At 38.9% G+C, this 19393-nt stretch overlaps 1 protein-coding gene across 1 annotated transcript in view; it reads right to left on the bottom strand.

Moving 5' to 3' along the window:
* The window catches only part of LOC117810276 (FERM domain-containing protein 5-like), a 94292-nt gene that overhangs the window by 14049 nt on the left and 60850 nt on the right, over positions 1 to 19393 (bottom strand). Inside the window, exons 2-6 of the mRNA XM_034680024.1 lie at positions 11898 to 12002; positions 9922 to 9964; positions 9765 to 9843; positions 6060 to 6157; positions 3686 to 3809 (exon numbers count right to left, since the gene is read on the bottom strand). Coding sequence (XP_034535915.1) covers positions 3686 to 3809; positions 6060 to 6157; positions 9765 to 9843; positions 9922 to 9964; positions 11898 to 12002 — 449 coding nt within the window. The remainder of the gene's footprint in view (positions 1 to 3685; positions 3810 to 6059; positions 6158 to 9764; positions 9844 to 9921; positions 9965 to 11897; positions 12003 to 19393) is intronic.

The raw sequence follows: 19393 nt of genomic DNA, 5'->3' as shown, positions 1-19393 counted from the left end.
AAAAACCCATGAGGAGAGGTGTGCAACTGCTCAAAAGGGCCATCGGCATAAAGTGGAAATGAGCGATAGAGGGCACTGTAGCATCAAATCTCTAATCAATTTGTGTGAAAGTCTGTGTGTGTATGTAAATAACAAGATGTTACACATATTAAACGTAGCACAGGTATATGTTTATGTCATGATTAATGGGTCTGCAACACCAACTCTACTCTCTAGAGTTTGCATGCACTGGTCCTGTTTATCTCTGTCAGTACACTGACTGTTGTTTCCTGATCCAACAACTAAATGGGAAATCATCAGCTGTTAGAGCGGCAGGGTAACAAACTGAACCTGACTTTTTATCAGCCCCAAGACAAAATACAAACCTTAGGGAGCATAAAATAGCCACCATCCTAAAAGTATATCGTTCAAGAGAAGTCTGCTTTGCTGTCACTGCTCACCTTAAAGATTTATAGCCAGATAGAGAAGCTTGTGCTGATTATACAGTGAAGTCTTCCAGCAATTCTCCAGAGGTGCAAAATCTTGGACCAAGTATGGGACAAAAAAACCTCATACTGTGTGGAACACAGTGTTAGGACTGTGACATCTCCATCCAGGAACCGTCCAAACCATTGTTCATCACGGGCTGTATGTTGGAGCAAGATTTACAAACCAGCATGATATGTATCTCTTAACCACTAAATTATGGGACATAATAACATCACAGCAGCTAAATGTCCTATCTGCTGAAACAGGACACAAACTTGGAAAATCTCCCTGCCTGAAAAAAACAACAAAAAAACAACAACCGCAAAACGAGTTGAGTAAACAGTGCCAAGACCCTTTGAGTTAGAGAATAAACCCAAATTCACAAGACCAGTAATGACTGCCAAAGAACTTTGCCTGAGGCAGAGCTCTTCAAAACTGGTGCACTGTGGGGAGCACCCTGCTGGCCAAACACTGCAGGCTGCTGCGTTCAGTTTTAAAACATTACTTATCCAAAAAAAAAGTGTTTTTGTCTTATTTCTAGAAAGAAATGTCTTAATTGACTTTATTTCAGCCACTTCAATCCTTATTATCTCCAATTAAAGACCTGGATTGCTTGTAATGAGTACAAAAAATGCCTCAGGATAAGATATGATGAAATATAAAACATTGTTCTTGTCTCAACAAATGATGGGAACGGTATTAGATGAGTTGAGGAAGCCCCAGGAACCACACTCCTACGGGATCCCCATGGACTCATACTAGAAGTGCTGTGAAACTAGAACTGCCGTCAACAGTCATTTTGACCACTAAGGTTTGATCTCTTTAACACCAGGACCACCCGCTTTCTAACTCCCTGTCCAGGGACTGCAAAACATTCTGAGAGACTGTCATGTTTCACTGTTAATGTTCAGAAGTACTTTTAGTGAAGATACAATAAATTGTAATAATAAACAAAATATTAATGAGCACAGATCTATATTGACAACCTTATCAATGTCTTCAATCAGTTTACAATGTTTTTTAATGTATTTTTTGTTTTTGTTTATTTAGCTACTTATTGATTGATTGATTTTATGACTAGTATTTTATAAATGTTTTTAAAGTTATATTTTCCAGCATTATTGCCCTTATTTGATGGGAAAGCTGAAGAAAGACATGAAATGTGGGGAGTAGAGAGTAAAGGAGGAAATGCAGCAAATATTCAAGGCCAGGAGTCGAACCCACGAACACTGCGACGAGGACTATGGTGTCTGTATTTGGGCAAATGCTTGGCAAACGGCGCCCCATGCATAGTATTCCTCATTGCTGCTTCTCATCTCCTGTGGAAATAAGGATTGGCTTCAATAAACTCTACAATATAAACAACTAGGTTGTTTCTACAAATGGCAAAATAAAAACACATTCAAGAACATTCAAACAACAAAGCTAGAGCAGAAATAACTGCAGAACTGCAGAAACAACACGTAGTACATTGTAGAAAAACAAACAAATAGCAAAAGACAGGATCAGCACCTTGGAGAGCGCCGCATCACTACAGCACATACTTTGGGCCAAAGCTTTCAACCCTCATGAATCACAGTTTTATTTATTAAAGACTAACTTAAAGAAAACATGAGTGTGTTGATCCGCTTTGTGATACATCTACCCCGGTGAAGTGGCATGCTCTGTCATTTGTGATGAACATTTTGAAAGTGATTGGAAGGTGTTTCCTTTCTTGCTGTTCAGCACAGGCTTGACACAGTGCCTTCAGTGTTTGTTTGTTTTATACACAAGCTTTCTTGGCCTAATAAGTGACTATTTGTCTGAATGATAGGATAAAGGTAAAACACTAGTCTTTGTCATCTTGGCCCCCTCAAGGATGCACTGCCCCCTCTGCACTCTGCAGGCTCTAGCTCTGCCCCTGCTCTTATTTAAAGAAACTTAATTAAAAATGTTTCTTACTTGTAAGGTCAATGTGGCTCATATAAAGTCAAATATTTTTTCCCCCACTAGAAATAAGACAAAACACTTTCTTAGTTTTCACAATAAATCAAAGACTTCACTGAACCTGAACCTGGAAATTTAAGTTCTTGAAAGTCCACAGAAGCTGTCAGACACAGGTATAATGAAGAAACTATGCACACCTGATCTTAAATTAATAAATATGAGTTAATTCTCAGCATCTCAGTACCATTTAATCTGTCTAATTTAAACTAGGGATGCACCTACTTTTTAGGTCCCGATAAGATATCGATACTTGGGCTTTAATGTGAAGAAAGAATCATGTTTTGGCAACTTCAGGGGGAGGGGGGGTTCCAAGTGCTAAACCAGAGGGTGGAATCCCTTTATTTCAAGGATCCGGAACAATTAAATCCAATAACCTGTCAGTTTTTTCACACTTTGAATCCATTAATAGGAGGTTTCTTCCTTCTTTGCAGTTGGCTCCAGCTCACGTAAACTTCTTCCTTTGGACTTCCATTATATTTTTCAGCGCAACTGCCATCCATCGAAACATTAGTGCTGCACATCTTGCAACTTTCCGGTGGAGTTGTTAGCAAAAGAGGTGTGACATGCACCTAAAGTGCAGAGCCTCTGTAGTTATTTTCCATCATGCTCCACCGGGCAAAAGTGCACAGACCGGCCAGCGCTGATGACGTAGGAGACGCACATGGCTGTTGTAAACACAGAAAAGCATAGAACTAAGATGAATAGATCTGCCATATGGATCAGCACTATATATCGGCCCTTTGTCAACGATATCCGATCCAGCATTTTGAGTCCGATCTAGCCGATATCCAATACCAGGATCGGATCGGTGCATCCCTAATTTAAACTGTAATTTGTGACAGGTAATATCCAATATTATACTTTTAAAGCAGTCTTTGCAATGTCTTCCATCTGAAGATATAGCATGCTATGATTTTCCATCATTACTTTTTCTTCAAGATAATTTCAAACTAACTATGTGTTGTATTGTTGAATCAAAATTCTGACATGAAGGGTTAGTGTCCTCTAAAGTGTTACTGCTAATGTGTATTTAACATAGTTGCTGTATGTAGACTTCAACACATCATAGCAGCAGTTCTTTTCCCCACGAGTACCCCACGTATTTAGGATGCTACACAAGAGTTCAGAGTGGAGGATTAACAGTAAGCAGTGCCTCCCTCAGGCCTGCTCTGTGGCTGCTGTGGGAGTGAAGGAACAGGTTGAAGAGGGACATGGACAGGTGTCACCTTACATCAGCTCAGTCTTGTGGATCTCAGCAATCCGCCTCTCCAGCTTCTCTGAGTGTTTGGGGAAGAACTGGAACTTGGAGCTGTAGCCCTCTGGGTGTTTCCCAGGGTCGTAGTCACCAATTTCAGCTGTGAGATGAGAAGAAAAAAGACATGAGGAGACACAAGTTTGATGAAGACTTTTTGATCAACTTACAAACTTAAAAATGTCACGTTCCAGACCTTATAGTTATCTTTGGCAATATATCATGAAGTGCAATTACTGCTTATGTAATGTCAAGGAAATGGTTCATAGTGAGTATTAAGTATCTGTAACATAACATTACCATTTTCATCCTCAACATTTGTGATGTGAAAAAAATGTTTACAATATGAAATGTTTTGATCTTCATATTTTACAACCACATGAAGGACATTTTTCCACTTGAACCTTTGCATGTTGCTGTCATGATCCAAGCAGAGTGGTTTAATTCGTGCATATGCCCCAAGACAATGGCTCAGCATTCACATACTAAAAAAAAAAAACCAAATTTTGCAGAGTGCATGTTGTAAAAACCAAGAAGTCAAGGTTTTGAATGCACAAAAAATTGCCTACACAGAAGTGTCAAATGAATGTGCTATGATGTTTCATATTTATGAAAGTAACAGTAACATCTGCACTTAAAAAAATAAACACAACTTATAAAACTTATAATCCAGCTGATGGGGATTTATTGGAGCATAGTTTGAGTGTCAAGAGTTGATCATAGGAATGTCACTGCTACAGCTGATAAGAGCACAACATTAGCATTAAAGTATTCTCTGTCACTTGGCCAGTAAGTAACCCTATTTATGTGTAAAAGTGGATTCGGCGGCATGTCTGCACCGTCAGTCAGTTTTCTGTGCATAGTTGTAGCAGCTTTCACAGCCAACTACTGACATCAGATTACAGCTGGTGGAGGAGACACATGGACAGTTCTGGTACTTGTCTGCTCTCTGGGGAGCATTATACTGCTCAGACAGCCATTACAAAAGCCAAAAATGTAACTGTGTGTAGCAGAGAGTACAGATTTAAATTTTTTGACATGTGAGTGTTTCAGTGTGCTTATTATCTGGGTGTTAACATTAAAGTTTGTATGTGAAGCACAAGTTATGGCTTCACATTTCTGACATGCTGTCACTGCCATAGAGTGCTTATTAAAAGGTGCACTTACATAAAGCCTGTCTTGTCTGTTGACCACAAAAAGTGTTTTACACTACACATCACACATTTGTATACACTTACAAAACCAGCAGGTTGCATCAGTTCTACGTCCTGTGACACTTTCATGGTAAGACTTCAGCCGCGGGATTGCCGTGCAAATCTTCCAAATAATGGACAACCTGCTGCAGCTCTAAGTTAGTGCTGCCCCAAGATTATTATCAACCAGAGGAAGAGGAAAAGCATGCTCAGGCAGCTGCTGTTTCACAAGAGCTGGGTGTTTCAGAGCAAATAGCCAAGGTGGAAGTTCATCTAAACGCCTAAATGGTCTTTTACCTGCTTAGTTTATTCTTCATTTCATCCAAGCGGTACACCTCCCTCCTCACAAATTGGTTATGAAATAGCACTTACGTACATAATGCCTTGGACTTCTGACCATCCTAGGCACTGTTAATCATTCAACCCTTCATGTACATGCAATCATATATTAATTGCATACCATACAAACACATGATACTGAGCTTGCAGCTGGGTACTGATCCGCTAAACTTCTGATTGAAGGGCAACTCAATCTGCTCTGAGAACAATGCTGCCCCAAGTTACAGTATTTTAATAAACTGGTATCCTCCATAAATAGATTAAAAGACACATTTAACCCTGCACAGATCGGTCTGTAAACATACCAAAAATGTCATTATATCCACTTCATGTTTTAGTATTGATTGTATTTGCTTTAAGAGGTGTTTTAGGGTTATTAGAATTAACATTTTCTATGCAAGATAAATCAAATTCAGATTCTTCAGGATACATCAAGAGAACATGAGAGCAGTATGAGCCTTCTGAATACGCTCTGCTTTCACATTCCTACACGCCCACACATTCATGTTCATGTCTGAAACATAGCTGTCAAGTGTTTATCGACATGCCAGAGTCATATGGAAATCATGCAGAGTCTCGAGAGGTGTATAAACATTATGAATATTATAACAGTCATGCGTAGTAGACACGGCTCTGTGAAGGGATTGAAAGTAATGTATTAACAGCTGTAGATGCTGAGGTTTACCACCTAATCAATGTGTGAGATATGATTGTTAAATTAAATCATGACAGAGTCCATCATGACTTTCTAGAAAAATTTGTTTTCAAAGAAAGTGCAGCTGTTTTTTTTTATGTAGACGAGACTCTGATTTATGTCATACCTTGTAAGATGTAGGCAGCCAGCAGAGCAGCATCTGATGTCTTACACAGGAGGCGACCGTGGTAGAGATCCCTCTTAACCTGCAGGAAGACAAGATATCTGTGGAGCAGAACACAGAGGAACTGGTTGCGATCATTATTTCAAAAGGATGAACATCCAAAGATATAGTTAAAATGTTAGGTGACCCTTTAGTTATGGGTTTATCTATGGGATTTTTCAAAGAGGGCTGTATGAGCATTAGGACCCAGGATATTGTGAAAGGTAACTTGAGTTTGTTTTTATGCGTGCCTTTCCATGAGTAGTTTTTCTGACGCTGAGAGTAAAACGGCTGGGAAAGAGGTCAAAGTTTTATACTGCAGTTCCAACCCTTAAACACAGGGCTCTGATGTACACCCAGGGCAAAGCATCTTGGCGTGCAGCGCAATTATCATTGTTACTTCCCATCTAACACACTCAAAATATGTATATATTGCATCCACATTGTGTCAGTAACAAGTGTACCTGCGTCCGTGACATCATCCATGGGTTTGTTGGTGTTAAAATGAGGTGTGGTCAGGCCTTGCGTCACAGAAACCTGGTTTGAATTCTTACAGTGAGTCAGTTAGACGGTGGGTTCAGGAGACGGTAAGATGGGCAAGAGTTCAAGTGTGTTCTAATAAGATATCAGTGTATTTGCTGATACAGTAAAAGGTAGTTTTCTTAATCAGACAGAGGGCCTTGAGACAAGAGTATAATATTTTTCCCATACTGCATGCTGTTTAACTAGCAAACTGTGACAGAGGTCAGACACACCCTCATTCTCTGGACCTTATATTTTAGATACTGTAAATGCATGCATGGTCAACAACAATAATGCAAACCTACTGATAATACAATATGTATTCATGAGTATTACAGATAAGATGAAATATTAATTTAATTTCTTTAGGATCCTATCAGTTATTACTGCAGTAACATCTATTATACCTGGGGTCCAGTACCTGGTGACTTAACAAAATATAAGCAAGGTACAACTCAATTCAAATTAACCTCCACAAGCCGATACAGTTTAGTACGTTTTCTACACGTCCATCAGACTCAAGACTTGTAGCCTGCCTCAGAGCAGAACTGGAGCTAAAGTGTAATAAGTCTCAGAGTTGACGAGGAGTTAAAATATGGCTGCTGGTTCACACTGAGGTCCACCGAGAGCAACTCAATTTTCTGCTCTCATCCACAATATCCAGAGATAACTCATATGTCAATTTGCCACGCAGCATTCATTTCAAACGCCTGTGATTCGGCTTCTCTCCAAGCAGCAAAGCAATAAATAGTAAAGCAGAACTAGAGCGTTGCTATTAAATTGTGAGAGAGGAGTTTGGGGGGATGTTGCCCCCTTTTTTAAATTACAAGATGTTCCTGTTATCACCAAAACATATCACCACATCTGTAATGTAAAATCTGAACGTGAAAAACTCTGCTTAATGTTGCTACCTTTCATGTTGTTGCTTATCTGACTTGTATTTGTGTGTCAGTGAATGCTTCCAGACAGAACAGATGGCAGAGGATGGATGGAGGAGCTCTCCCTTGCCGGAGCTCTGCTCTATCAAGACGAGCTGGATGGAGAGTAAGAGATTTTACTGCGTGGCAACCAGTCGAGGGATGTGATTTAAAGGGATCTGCGCGGTCAGGAGCACTCTGGCTCACTCCTCGCTGCAGTTTGTTCAGCTGTCAAGGATGCCACACACAGTGCAGTAATGATGAGGGGCTCCATGACAGTGCAGTGTGTAAAAGAAGGGAAGAGTAAAATCCCCTTGCACATGGACTCACTGATCATTACAGAGAAACTAAACTAGTGATGCATAATTTTTTAATTTCATTCAAAATGAGACAGATTAAAAACTGAACTGAAGATTGCTTATAAAACGGTAGTTTAAATTTGATATTATAGAAGAGGTGAAAAGATAGTTTAACTATTAACCTTTGCATAAAACTATCATAAAACTATTCAATTTCCCAGTTTATTAACTCAGAAAAGTAGGGATGGTTACTGATACTCACTCCATTAAAAAGCATAATTATTTGGTAAAATCTCTTAATCTGTAGCGCTCTCTTTTTTTCAATTATCTAAAAGCCAGCTGCAGGGCCATGAAATAATAACAGTGAGATCTGAAGATATTTTGGATCTGAAATTATGAGACAAAGAAGTTAATAGAAAGCCGGATGATAGAGACATCCCTGATGGTTCAATAAAAGCGCTGTGGGGCTGTGGTCAGCTACATCAGCATTTTTAAACGGTGCTTCTGACCTCCTGGAGAAAGTTAGAGGATTTAATTGTTCCTCGCTGAGCTGAAGAAGGGTATAAAACAGCCACCTGTGTTGAATCAGTGTTTTGAAATAGACATCACTTTCTCCACTTTGTTTTTAATTTTACTAAGTGTTTGGTCACACAAACCACATAACTAGAGCTGCATAACCAGAGGGAAACACTACAGGGGGATTTTGAAGGATGTTCTGCCCGTCAGGGGAAAGGTCAGTAAAAGGAAAAGTTAAAAGACTGTGCTTATTTAGCCCTGTTAAAAAAACTGCAGATTTTTTTCACCATGAGGTAGGACAATTTCCACTGATAAGACAAATGCAACCCATGTATGAGTTCACAGGACCATTAGAAAATATATTTTTCGGGTGCCTTTGGCCTGGCGGTTTAGCAGTTGCAGGTTCGACTCCTGGTCTCGGCTACTTGCTGAATGTATTACCCCGCTCTCCGCTCCCCACATTTCCTGTATCTCTTCAGCTGTCCTATGAATAAAGGCAAAAATGCCTCAAAAAATATAATTTAAAAAATAAATAATATTTTGATCAGAAATTTGTGAGTGACAGTGATATGTGAAACGTGGTTCTGCCAGCCCTTGCAGTCTTAATGGAATCAGTACTTGTAAATCACTGTCCTGCTCCCCTCCTTGCCTTTGGCTGTCTATGAATCACACAGTTGCATCTGTGTACACTAATATAATGTATACACAACCTTATGAGTGTTTTGTTGATGCACATATTCACCGCCTTCAATAAAGGTGAACTTCTTTACAATACCCATGGAAAAGTTGCATACAGTATTTTTTTCTGAGTGTTCTGTGAAGTCTAACGACTGTCTCAAAGTGATGTTACAGATTGGTTTGATAACTGCAAGTTTAAAATCATGTGGATCTGGATGTTGCAGCAGATTAGCAGAGTTGAAAAGTTTATCGATGAGCTAAATGTGTACTTGAAGGGGTGGGATGTCAACAATGTCATCACTACAAGATGACACTACCAGTGCATTTTGGCCTTAATTTACTACAACAGCAGGAGACTGAGATGTGTCGTCCATCTTTACAGAAAGTCACTGATGAGGAAGTTGAAAGTGTGGAATAAAACAAAGGTGCTTCTGCTTCTGCAATTCCATTTTGATCCAATTTGTTCAAATTTGCAGAGTGAGTCCCGTCATGTTGAGGTTAGCCTTGCTATGGAGCACTACCTACAGCAATTTTCACAGTTTGCTTGTACTGAACAACTGTTTGACTCAATTTGAAAGAACAAAGGTCGCATCTCTCACTCTCAAAACATCATCAGTGGGAGAGAAATAGCTTCACAAAATGCAAAAATGAAGTGAGTAATCCCTGACCTCATAACCCTCCGCCCTTTAACCCTGCACTCTCCTATTGCAGCCCACACAGCTCTCTTGGAATCTTACCTGGTGATTTCTTCTTTCAGGGCAGCAGGGTCAGGTGGGTAAAACTTGACACGCAAACACATGGTGAAGGGAGGCTGGGCTAGTGAATAAGACAAACACCATTGTGATTCAACTTGGACTTTAACAAGAAATCATGTTTGTTGAATAAAATACTTACATTTCATTTGTTTGGCAATCGATTTTGTAAACTCCAACCAATGCTGGAAAAGAGACAGAAACAGAAGTAAAGACTTGACTTTAGACTGTGAATCTTCAGCTGCTGAACAGTCAATCTGAGGTCTGATTGCTCAGCTGCTAAGCGTGATGACTTGTTATCTATAGCTGGAAGGCACAGCAGAATTACTTCCTTCTCCTTTCCTTGTGTTTATTTAGACCAAATCCAACAGTGCCATCGTGCAGAGAGGAGATGAGAGATAGCTGTTTGGAAGATAATCAAGAGAGTGCTCAGCATCACAAGAGGAAACTGGCACTAATCAGTGAGACAATAACACACTGACAATGGTGGGGCACTGCGCTCCCAATATAGTCACTGTAAAACACAAGGGTGCTGTGCTAGCTTTTAATTTAACTTTCTTAGCATTCATAATTTCTTAAAATGATTCGGCTAGCCAATGACCAACATGAAAAGCTAAGAGAATTTTCAAAATGAATCGAATTTCCAAGCATTTGTAAAAGTATTTGTAGTCCAGTCAAAAGATCAAGTGCATTATAAGAAAAATACTTGCTATTAAGATAATGATCATTTATTTATTTTTTTATTCCTTTCAACTTAAAAGTTGTCATTTGTCAGTCCCACAATTGACCAGCAGACCCTGAACATTTGAGGGAAAAAGACTCAAGACCTGTCATTAGTACCTTTAACATTTGATAAGTATTGGCCGCTGCCTCTGACACTTTATCTGTTAACCTGAGGTAAAAAAAACAAAAGACAGAGTGCAGATCACAAGCGGGCTGGGACAACATTCAGAACAGCTACACAGTGTCCTTCTCTATAAAATGGTCACAGATGGCTTCCTATCCTTGCAACAGCTTCACAGAATTTCCTGAGCCCATCTGTAAAGTGCTATTATTCCCAAAATGGAGTCTGGCCCGTTAAACACAGCAGTGTATTTATAACCTTTGACAACAAAAGACTTGAGTCTAATGGGATTATAAAGGAGAGATATGCTCCAACTTGGAATAGAATAATAACTGCTTCAATCAGTTTGATAAAAACAGCTAAAAAAAACAAATTGAAATAAATTAAATTTGAAATAGTTTTTAATTCAGAAGAACAAATCATATATTGCTGTAAGAGAACTCAAAAGGCAAATTAAGGCTCTAGCAGAAGAGCAGGATATCTTTGTCAGTTTTCTGCTACTACTTGATGTCTCACTTTGTAACACCCTAATGTATTAAGACCATTTGCACTGTCGATACAATCCCTTATGATAAAGATTTTAATAGTGGCAGTTCTAATAACAGAGGACAACAAGGACAGAGGAGACAGACATAAGAAAGAAAAGAAATGTTAAAAGGAAGAGTGATAGAAAGAGAACAAAAAAACAGGAAAGAAAGAAAGAAGGAAAAAAACAGAAAGATATATGAAAGGGGAATAAAGGATTATATAAAAGAAAGAATGATTGAAAAGAGAAATAAAGAAAGATAGAAAAAGAAAGAAAGAATTAATGGAACTAGAACAAGACAAAGTAATAACAAAAGAAAGAAATGCATAAACAATTAAATAAAACAAGAAGGAGTGAATAAAGAAAGAAACAAGACAAAAAATTAATGAAAGAAGACGATATAAAAGACAAGAAAAAAAGAAAAAATAAGAAAGAAAGAAAAGAATTAGAAAGAAATACAGAAATAAAGAATGAAGAAAGAAAGGATGATACAAAGATAGAAAATGACAATGAAACAATAAAAAAAAGAATGAAAAAGAGACACAATGAGAAATAAAAGACCAAAGTAAAGAAACAAAAGAAAGAAAGATTAAAGGAATAGACAACAAAAAGAAAGGGAAAGAAATATCACGTCTGAGGTGAGAGATCAAATCATTAGCAGTGTGGGAGCACAGGGACGCTTTTGATCTTAACAGAGTCAAAGTGACTTCAGTCTAGGCAGGTCTGTTATATCAAGCTTCTTACTCACCCTCTGCTTGTCTGGGTCAACATATCTAATGCCAAAGTAGTCTTTCTCCAGCAGGTTGAGATGATGACAGATGAGGTCAAACAAGTACTGACCCTTTGCATCCCTCTGAAAAACAAATGATAAAGCAACATTCAGACAGAGTTCTTACTATACAGACAATTTGCAAAATCTAATGAAAAGAGAAAACTAATTTCTCAGGATCGCACAGTCCACATGTTCTTCATTACATCCATGCCTACTCAAGCTCACAAAGATCAGGTTGTCAACTTGGTCAAGTATAAAAGCAGCATCTCACATTTTGAAAGGATAAAGAGATTAGAAATATATACTGAAAATCAAATATGTTTTCATCTGATCAGACAGTCCATTAGTTTCAGCCTGAAGAAGTCAAAATGGCTCCTGGACAGTGTTTTAATATTTCACTGTCCTCAACAGAAAAATATGAGGTCCATTAAATATTTATGAAGAGATAGCAGCCACCTGTGAAAGCTTTGAGAAATTCCTGCTACAGAAAAGGACCATGAGAAGCATTAAAGAAAGGTGTAAGGGACATGAAGTGAAAGAAAGCTTTGTCATGCAGTCAGTACTAAAAACATTCTACCTTCGAAGATATGAGTACGTTAAATCATTAAATCACCAAAGGTACAGTTTTTATCTTCTGGTAGGCTGCTAGAACAAAACACTGTAAAAAAGAAAGCCTCCGATCAGGGCCTGACTGTGGCAGATACACTCACAGTGAACAGCATGCATGATAAGCTGCTTCTGCCTCAAACAATTCATTAAAAGCCTGTTTTAATGAAGACTAATTCAAATTTAATTGCAGCAATAAGGCACATGGCAACAAGGCTGCCACTGGATACACAACAAAACATGAGCAAGTAACTGAAGCTCAGTCAGAGACATCAAATGTACCTCCAAACATGCTGATGACGCATATTGGGACAGTTTTGGACTCCTTGTAGTTGAGTACACAATAACCAAGGGTATTAATACAACTCATAATCACCATCAAATTAAAACCCATCACTGGAAGCACAAGGGAAGATAAAAATATTAGCTGAAAGTTTCATGTTAGCTAGTTTAGCTCCTTGCTACCTTATCTAAAACCAATGTTATAGTTTCAAGTTGAATTTCATTACGTTTAATTGAGACCAAACATTTATTCCTGTGCAGAAAACCTGAAATACATCAGTGGATAGGAAGGCATTATGGAGCAAGCACTGTGTACAAAGAGGAGGAAAAGTGTGAAGCGGCTAGATTGAAAGTGCCCCATAGACTAAGTGGGCTTGTGTTTGTGACACGTCTTGCCATAAATCAAAATCAAGTCCATGAAAGGTTTTTGTGTTTATTAACAAAAGACTCAAAATAATCAAATACCAAAAAGATCTAAATAAACGATGACGGTGGAGATGGCGGTCAACCAAAAAATATTCAACCCCCACTCACCCTCTTTGTATGCCCCCACCACACACTGAACATGTAAATGAAAGGTAAACCATACCCATGAACACAAAACTGGCAATGAAGTCAACCATAAAAAGGAAATAATTCATATTTAAATAAGACATGAAAATCAACATTATGGCCACCTACAAAGTGTATCTATTGGTGTCACTAAAGCTGACTAACAAAAACGTTACAATCTGTTTTTTTTTTCCCCCCAATCTTTCATTTCTTGCTCTGTTCTAGGACTGTTTGGTTCCAGTTGTACGCTATGCTAGCTGTATTCTTAGCTTTACAGAAAAATATGGGAGGAATTGTTTCTCAGCTTACTCACAGCAAGAGAGCAAGTAAGCCTTGGAAAAGGCTTTCGACTTCTTTCAAGACAAGTTGAATTTAATACATAAACTTTAAAGGAACTCAGGGGAACTGCTTTGGCTGAGTGGTTTTAATCGTGTACCCATGTACAGAGGCCATAGCTGCTCCAGGTTTGTTCCCTCCCTCCATCAATTTACCCCATTCCCCACTCGCTCCATTGACTGTATAAAACCTGGATGTTATATCTGTGACAGCTCAACTAGTTCCTGAAGAGACATTTTGAAGCCATAAGATGCTGGTCGCCATAATTGGAAATGCCGACTCAGCCTAACTTCTGATCAACCCCCAAAATCAATCCATCAAGAGACCGCACTGCCCTCAAGCGTTTCGGCGGAGAATTGCTGCTGCGCGACACGGACACATGGACGCACAAGTATGTGGTGCTCATGTCCGTGTCAGCCCCTGCTGCTAGGGAGACACAGAAGTATAAATCAGCCTTCAGTCTGTCTCATCGTAATCCATCATAAGCAGAGCATTTTTCTGCATTTAGCAAGTTACAGCTGCAAGGAAAAAACATTCTTTAATAGGCAGAAACCTCCAGCAGAACCAGACTCATGTTAGACAACCATCTGCCTCCACCGAGTTCGGGTTGGAAAGAGGGATAGAGGAGATTGAGAGAGAGAGAGAGAGAGAGAGAGAGAGAGAGAGAGAGAGAGAGAGAGAGTGAATAGTGGGAGATGGATCGTAGTAGTTTAGCCACTGCACATCCGTAGCAGCTTGCTAAGAAAAAGCAAAGGTGTGGTGCTGAGTGGGCTTAAAGTTTCCTGGCAAACTACTGCACTCACACCATCATCTTATACAAACTTATGTTTAACTCCTAGCCTTTGTATTATCTTAACGTACGCATAAAGAACAGAATTTACTCCTTGTAGTGTGTCTAAAAATAACACTACAGACCAAAAAATAGTTCTTTGAACCGGCTGTAAACAGGTTTAATTTGGCAGTGAAAATGGGCACATTATTAAGGGATTCCTTCGTTTTGCGGCCAGCTGCAAGTGGACACTCAGGAACTGCAGTGTTTTTCACCTCCACATTTTCCAACATTATTCACCAGCTGTCCTCTCAGATAGGGCATGAAAACCCCCCAAAATAATCTTTAAAAAAAGAGCGAGAGAAACTCAAGTAGATTTCTAGATGTGTACTTAAACTGTTGGAGTTCATGGCAATGCCATCCCTCAGAGCTTTGAATTGCTGCCAGATTAGTCCTGAACCTTTACAGTAGCTATAATGTATTTTTGCCTTGGTGGGTGTAATCAGTGTTTACTTTAACAGAATCCTCTATCTGTAACCATGAACACATGTACATAGTGTGAACTACAGGCCAGTGTTTTTCTTTCTACAGGGGCAAAGGGACACTACAAAATATCCCATAATGCCCTTTAGAGGACATTGCAGTCAGAAGAAATTCAAAGGGTAAAGAACAGAGTGTGGGACGAAACCCAATAAAGAGAAGGAGATACAGAAGGAGGATCAAGGAGAAAAGTGGAGATAATGATCAAGACCACTGACTCTGATTTAACCATCCAAATTTGAAATGCCACCGCAGCAAGAGTTAAAAGAGTCCGTAAGAAAAAGCTGCATTTAAGTTCAACCCCACGTCTGAGTCACTTGAGTTCAAGAAAGTGTGAGAATATTTATGCGAAAGACTTTTGTTTCAATCAATATCAGAACAAACACCACCAAGTGTGTATTGCTATTTGCATTGGGTGAACATGTAGTAAGGTAGCTAATAACCCTTGAAAAATCACATAAATATTAACATCTTGTGCCTAATTGCTGAAATAACAATTGATCCAGGTGAGGCTCTCACAGAATTGGGGGGAATAATGCAGAAAAATTGATACTGTTGGTCCTGGGCCAGATTTAACTATTTCCCTCATAACACAAGTCCAAATTGTGAAATTGCTCTTCAAGATTAAATTAAAGTGGAAAAAATTTCAGGTAGTGACTTTACCACCGAGCAGAAGTGCATAAACATTTTAACCTTCTTCAAAGCACAACCATAACCTGAACCTATCAAGTCTACTCGTGTCATTCCATGCTCTTGCCAAACCGTTCCCATGATGCACTAGGCTGACCCTCCATCTCCTCTGTCAGTGTGTCTGTATGTCACTGTCACGACATCCACCCTGACTCACAGAGACAGGCCTGCTGAGAAGCCCTGCAGCAAAAATAGAACCACACACGTCTCACACATGCACACCATCCCTCTTCCTCTATAATAAATGTCTTTGGTACACCTGTGAAACCTCCAGATCCACAACATTTTCAGAGCCCGTACCTCCCACTCCCTCCATCTGCTGTGCACTGTAGTGTAAACTACAGCAGAGCCTGAAAAAGCCTCCCAAATTAATCATGTTGTTACTGCCTGCTTCCTTCTTTGTGGGCACCAGTGTGTGTGTGTGTGTGTGTGTGTGTGTGTGTGTGTGTGTGTGTGTGTGTGCGCTATGCCCAAACGTGTGAGAAGTTACTGATGATCCATGTCTAAATAAGCAGTAATGGAACAACAACAGAGGGGCTTGGCCATTCATCTCAGTCCAACACTTAAACACATAAATGAGCAGTGAAGAAATGTATTAGTTGAACCATTCATGAAATGTTCTGAACTCCTTAGAAAGAGCTCACAAGCTAGAGTGCCTTTTTATAGCATCAGCACAATGTAGGCAGACGCATTTTCTACAATGGATTTATCAGCTGTTACAACAGGTTTCAAATTGTACCTCTTAATAAAGAGCCTCAGATTCAGGAGTCTTATATCGTGCATTACAATGAGAGCAGGTAATCCTTTTGTTCCTGCTTATTTACCTGACTCTGCACTCTAAAGCAGTTTGTAAAGACGAGATCGAAAAAATACGCACCAACTTTGTTCAGTGTTCGTTTTTTTCCCTTCACTAAATAACAGCAGAATAAAGCAGCAGGGTCTTTCCTGCCTATAGAGCTGACCCAACACTTGTAATGTATATGTGGTGTTGAGTTGCATACTGATGAGACACACTGAACTTCAGGGAGCTGACCGGAGCTCCTTTGGGACACAAAGGCGAGCTCTGAGGCAGAAACATTATTGATCCGAAGTTAAGTGTTCTTCAACATCCTTATGAGATATAAAGTCGGAGCAGAGCAGCGATACACTGAGGAGGAAATACTACATGGTGCCAGTTAAAGCACTGGGTTATTGTTTTTTGAGTAGATAAACTGCCAATCGTTGATGTGGTTTGTGCTCATTTGATTCAGTGTGGGGATTGCTTCTCTCACGGTTTCCTCACTCATGGTTTTATTGCTGCGGAGGAAATAATTAGATTCATGCTATACTAGGATTAAAACCCTTTTACTGCCAAAACATCAGGGAATCAGGAAACACAATAACCTGCTGTTGAGATAAATGGCTATACAGTTAGGGACTTATACAAAAGGCTGTGCAGTAGGATTGATTTTTTTGCTTTGTATTCAACATAAAGACTTACATTTCTGTTAGTATGCACTGTGAACAGATTTTCCATGGTTTGGAAAACCTGTAAACTGCAAAGCTGTCATACTTGATCCAACTTGTTCCTTGGGGGGTGTTGTGATGTCCTGGAAGTAGAGATAAGATAGCTTCTTCCTGTGACTAACCACCAAGGACTGTAGTGTTGAAAGAAATTCACTTTCAATTTAGAAAACACTGCTTTATTTCTTTAACAGATGTCCAAGTACACTAATGGTTAATTTCAGAAATGACCTTGGGGAGTTTTGGTACCTTTTGCTAATTAAATAGTTCAATTGTTTAAGTGTGATGACTACATGATTGAGTTGATTTTAGCCATGGTTTCATCCTAGACTTAAATTCCGCAAAGCTGCAGCACGCTCTGATTTTACTGACAAATTCCATTGTACTAACAGACAGACTAAGTTAAAGTTGAGCTTTGTTTTGAACATTGTCTTCCTTATACAACAGACGAATGGAGCATGGGTATATCTTTCTTTATAAGGCTGTCTTGTTTATGCTCCTTATTGACTCCTAAAGTTGTTATTGGCTGTCATCTTTGGTCCCATGGACAAATTATTTTTGTCATTCCTCGGACTCGCTCTGTCTTTGGTAAAAGTGATTTTAATGTCTTTGCTCCCTCTTTTTGGTTTGAGCTTCAGGGTCACCTGAAACTGGATTCTTTAATTCAATTGGATGATTTTAAAACTAGGATAAAGGATCATCTGATCAGCTTGTGCACTTGTTTTAGAGCTTAACACTGCTTACTTGTAAATCGATGTAATAGTTACTTGTCACTATATGTTTTGTCCTGTTCTATTTGTGAAACTTTTTATGCTGCTGTCTTGGCCAGGACTCCCTTGTAAAAGAGACTTTGTATCTCAATGGGACTATTCCTGGTAAAATAAAGGTAAAATAAAAAAATAGAAACAAAAAATTTATCTAAGACAGAAAGAATTATTCCTCTGATTTACTGTTAAGTTTCCATTCCTGTCCTACAGACGAGGAATCCAAAAGGACATGGCTGTCATCAGGTAATGTGATGATTTCAGGTGTGGGGAGCATGACAGGATGTTAGCTTTACTATTGTCTGTACAGTTTAGACCATTGTGCTTTGGTAAGGCTATTTATGGCTCGTAGTACAGGGCAACAAGAGTGAAAAATAATCTCTAGTCGGCTATCTATGTGTATATAAATAAAATTCCCTGATGCAGATAATAAAAGGTCAGATATTTCACACATTTTCTCAGAAAGTAAAACAAAAGTGCATGAACACAAAAACAAATAGCCATAGCAACACAACACAATAAATGAAGTCACATTAGAGCATCCAGTTGTTATTGAAAACATAAGCTTCAAATTCAATGACAGAGCACACTGGAAGTCACACCTTTAATTCAGGTGTATCAGGAGGGCTATGAATAATGGATGAAGAAATGGATACAGTACTGCTGCTGTGACATGACATTTCAGCATGGGGTTTAAGGTTTTTGGTAAGATTTTTGTCCTCAACTACAAATCTGGAATTTCTTAAAAAGTGTCAGACTTTTCAGGCACAGAAATTGGGCTTTAATAATATCTTTATTGAGATTTAATGAGTAATTCAACTTCATATTTCAGAGTAAACAGAGCATGACTTAAACTTTGCTAACTGTCATCACATCACTGCAGAGAATAGGAACGTTTAATGAGCTTAATGTCAGCATGTTTTCCTATGGGATCATTTGGAATTAGTCTGACACACTGTTGATAACAGACTTTTAAAAAAGAAGCAGTCAAGAAGACGTGTGAATCGGATTACTTCTAGCATTTATTGTACACTCAAGACTGTTTTTATGCTCCTCTACAAATAGATCTCTCTGAACCTGCTTTGAGTGATTAAATTACCGCATTCAACTGCAAGTCTAAAAGTTTGTTTTTCTTTATGGTCCAGCTGATGCCCCTAATGGGATGTAGGTTTGGGTAATATGTGTGAAATTTGTATCATAGCATATTAATAGTCCTCCTCAAAAAACGAGTTTCCACTTTTTATGCTTAATCGCTCAAACTAACTTCCCAGAGAAGTAAAACCCTATTTATCACCCACTTTTTTCATTTACTCAGAGGGTTATACTTTGATCCGGAAAGGATCAAATTTCCAGCTATTTAACATTTGTTGTGATTTGGCTCTATACAAATAAAGATTGTTTGATTGATTGATTGATTGATTGATTGATTG

The sequence above is a fragment of the Notolabrus celidotus genome, chromosome 3 (assembly GCF_009762535.1).
Source record: "Notolabrus celidotus isolate fNotCel1 chromosome 3, fNotCel1.pri, whole genome shotgun sequence".
Classification (NCBI taxonomy): Eukaryota; Metazoa; Chordata; class Actinopteri; order Labriformes; family Labridae; genus Notolabrus; species Notolabrus celidotus.
Note: the sequence above shows the minus strand (reverse complement) of the source record. Positions and strands in the feature narration are given on the sequence as shown.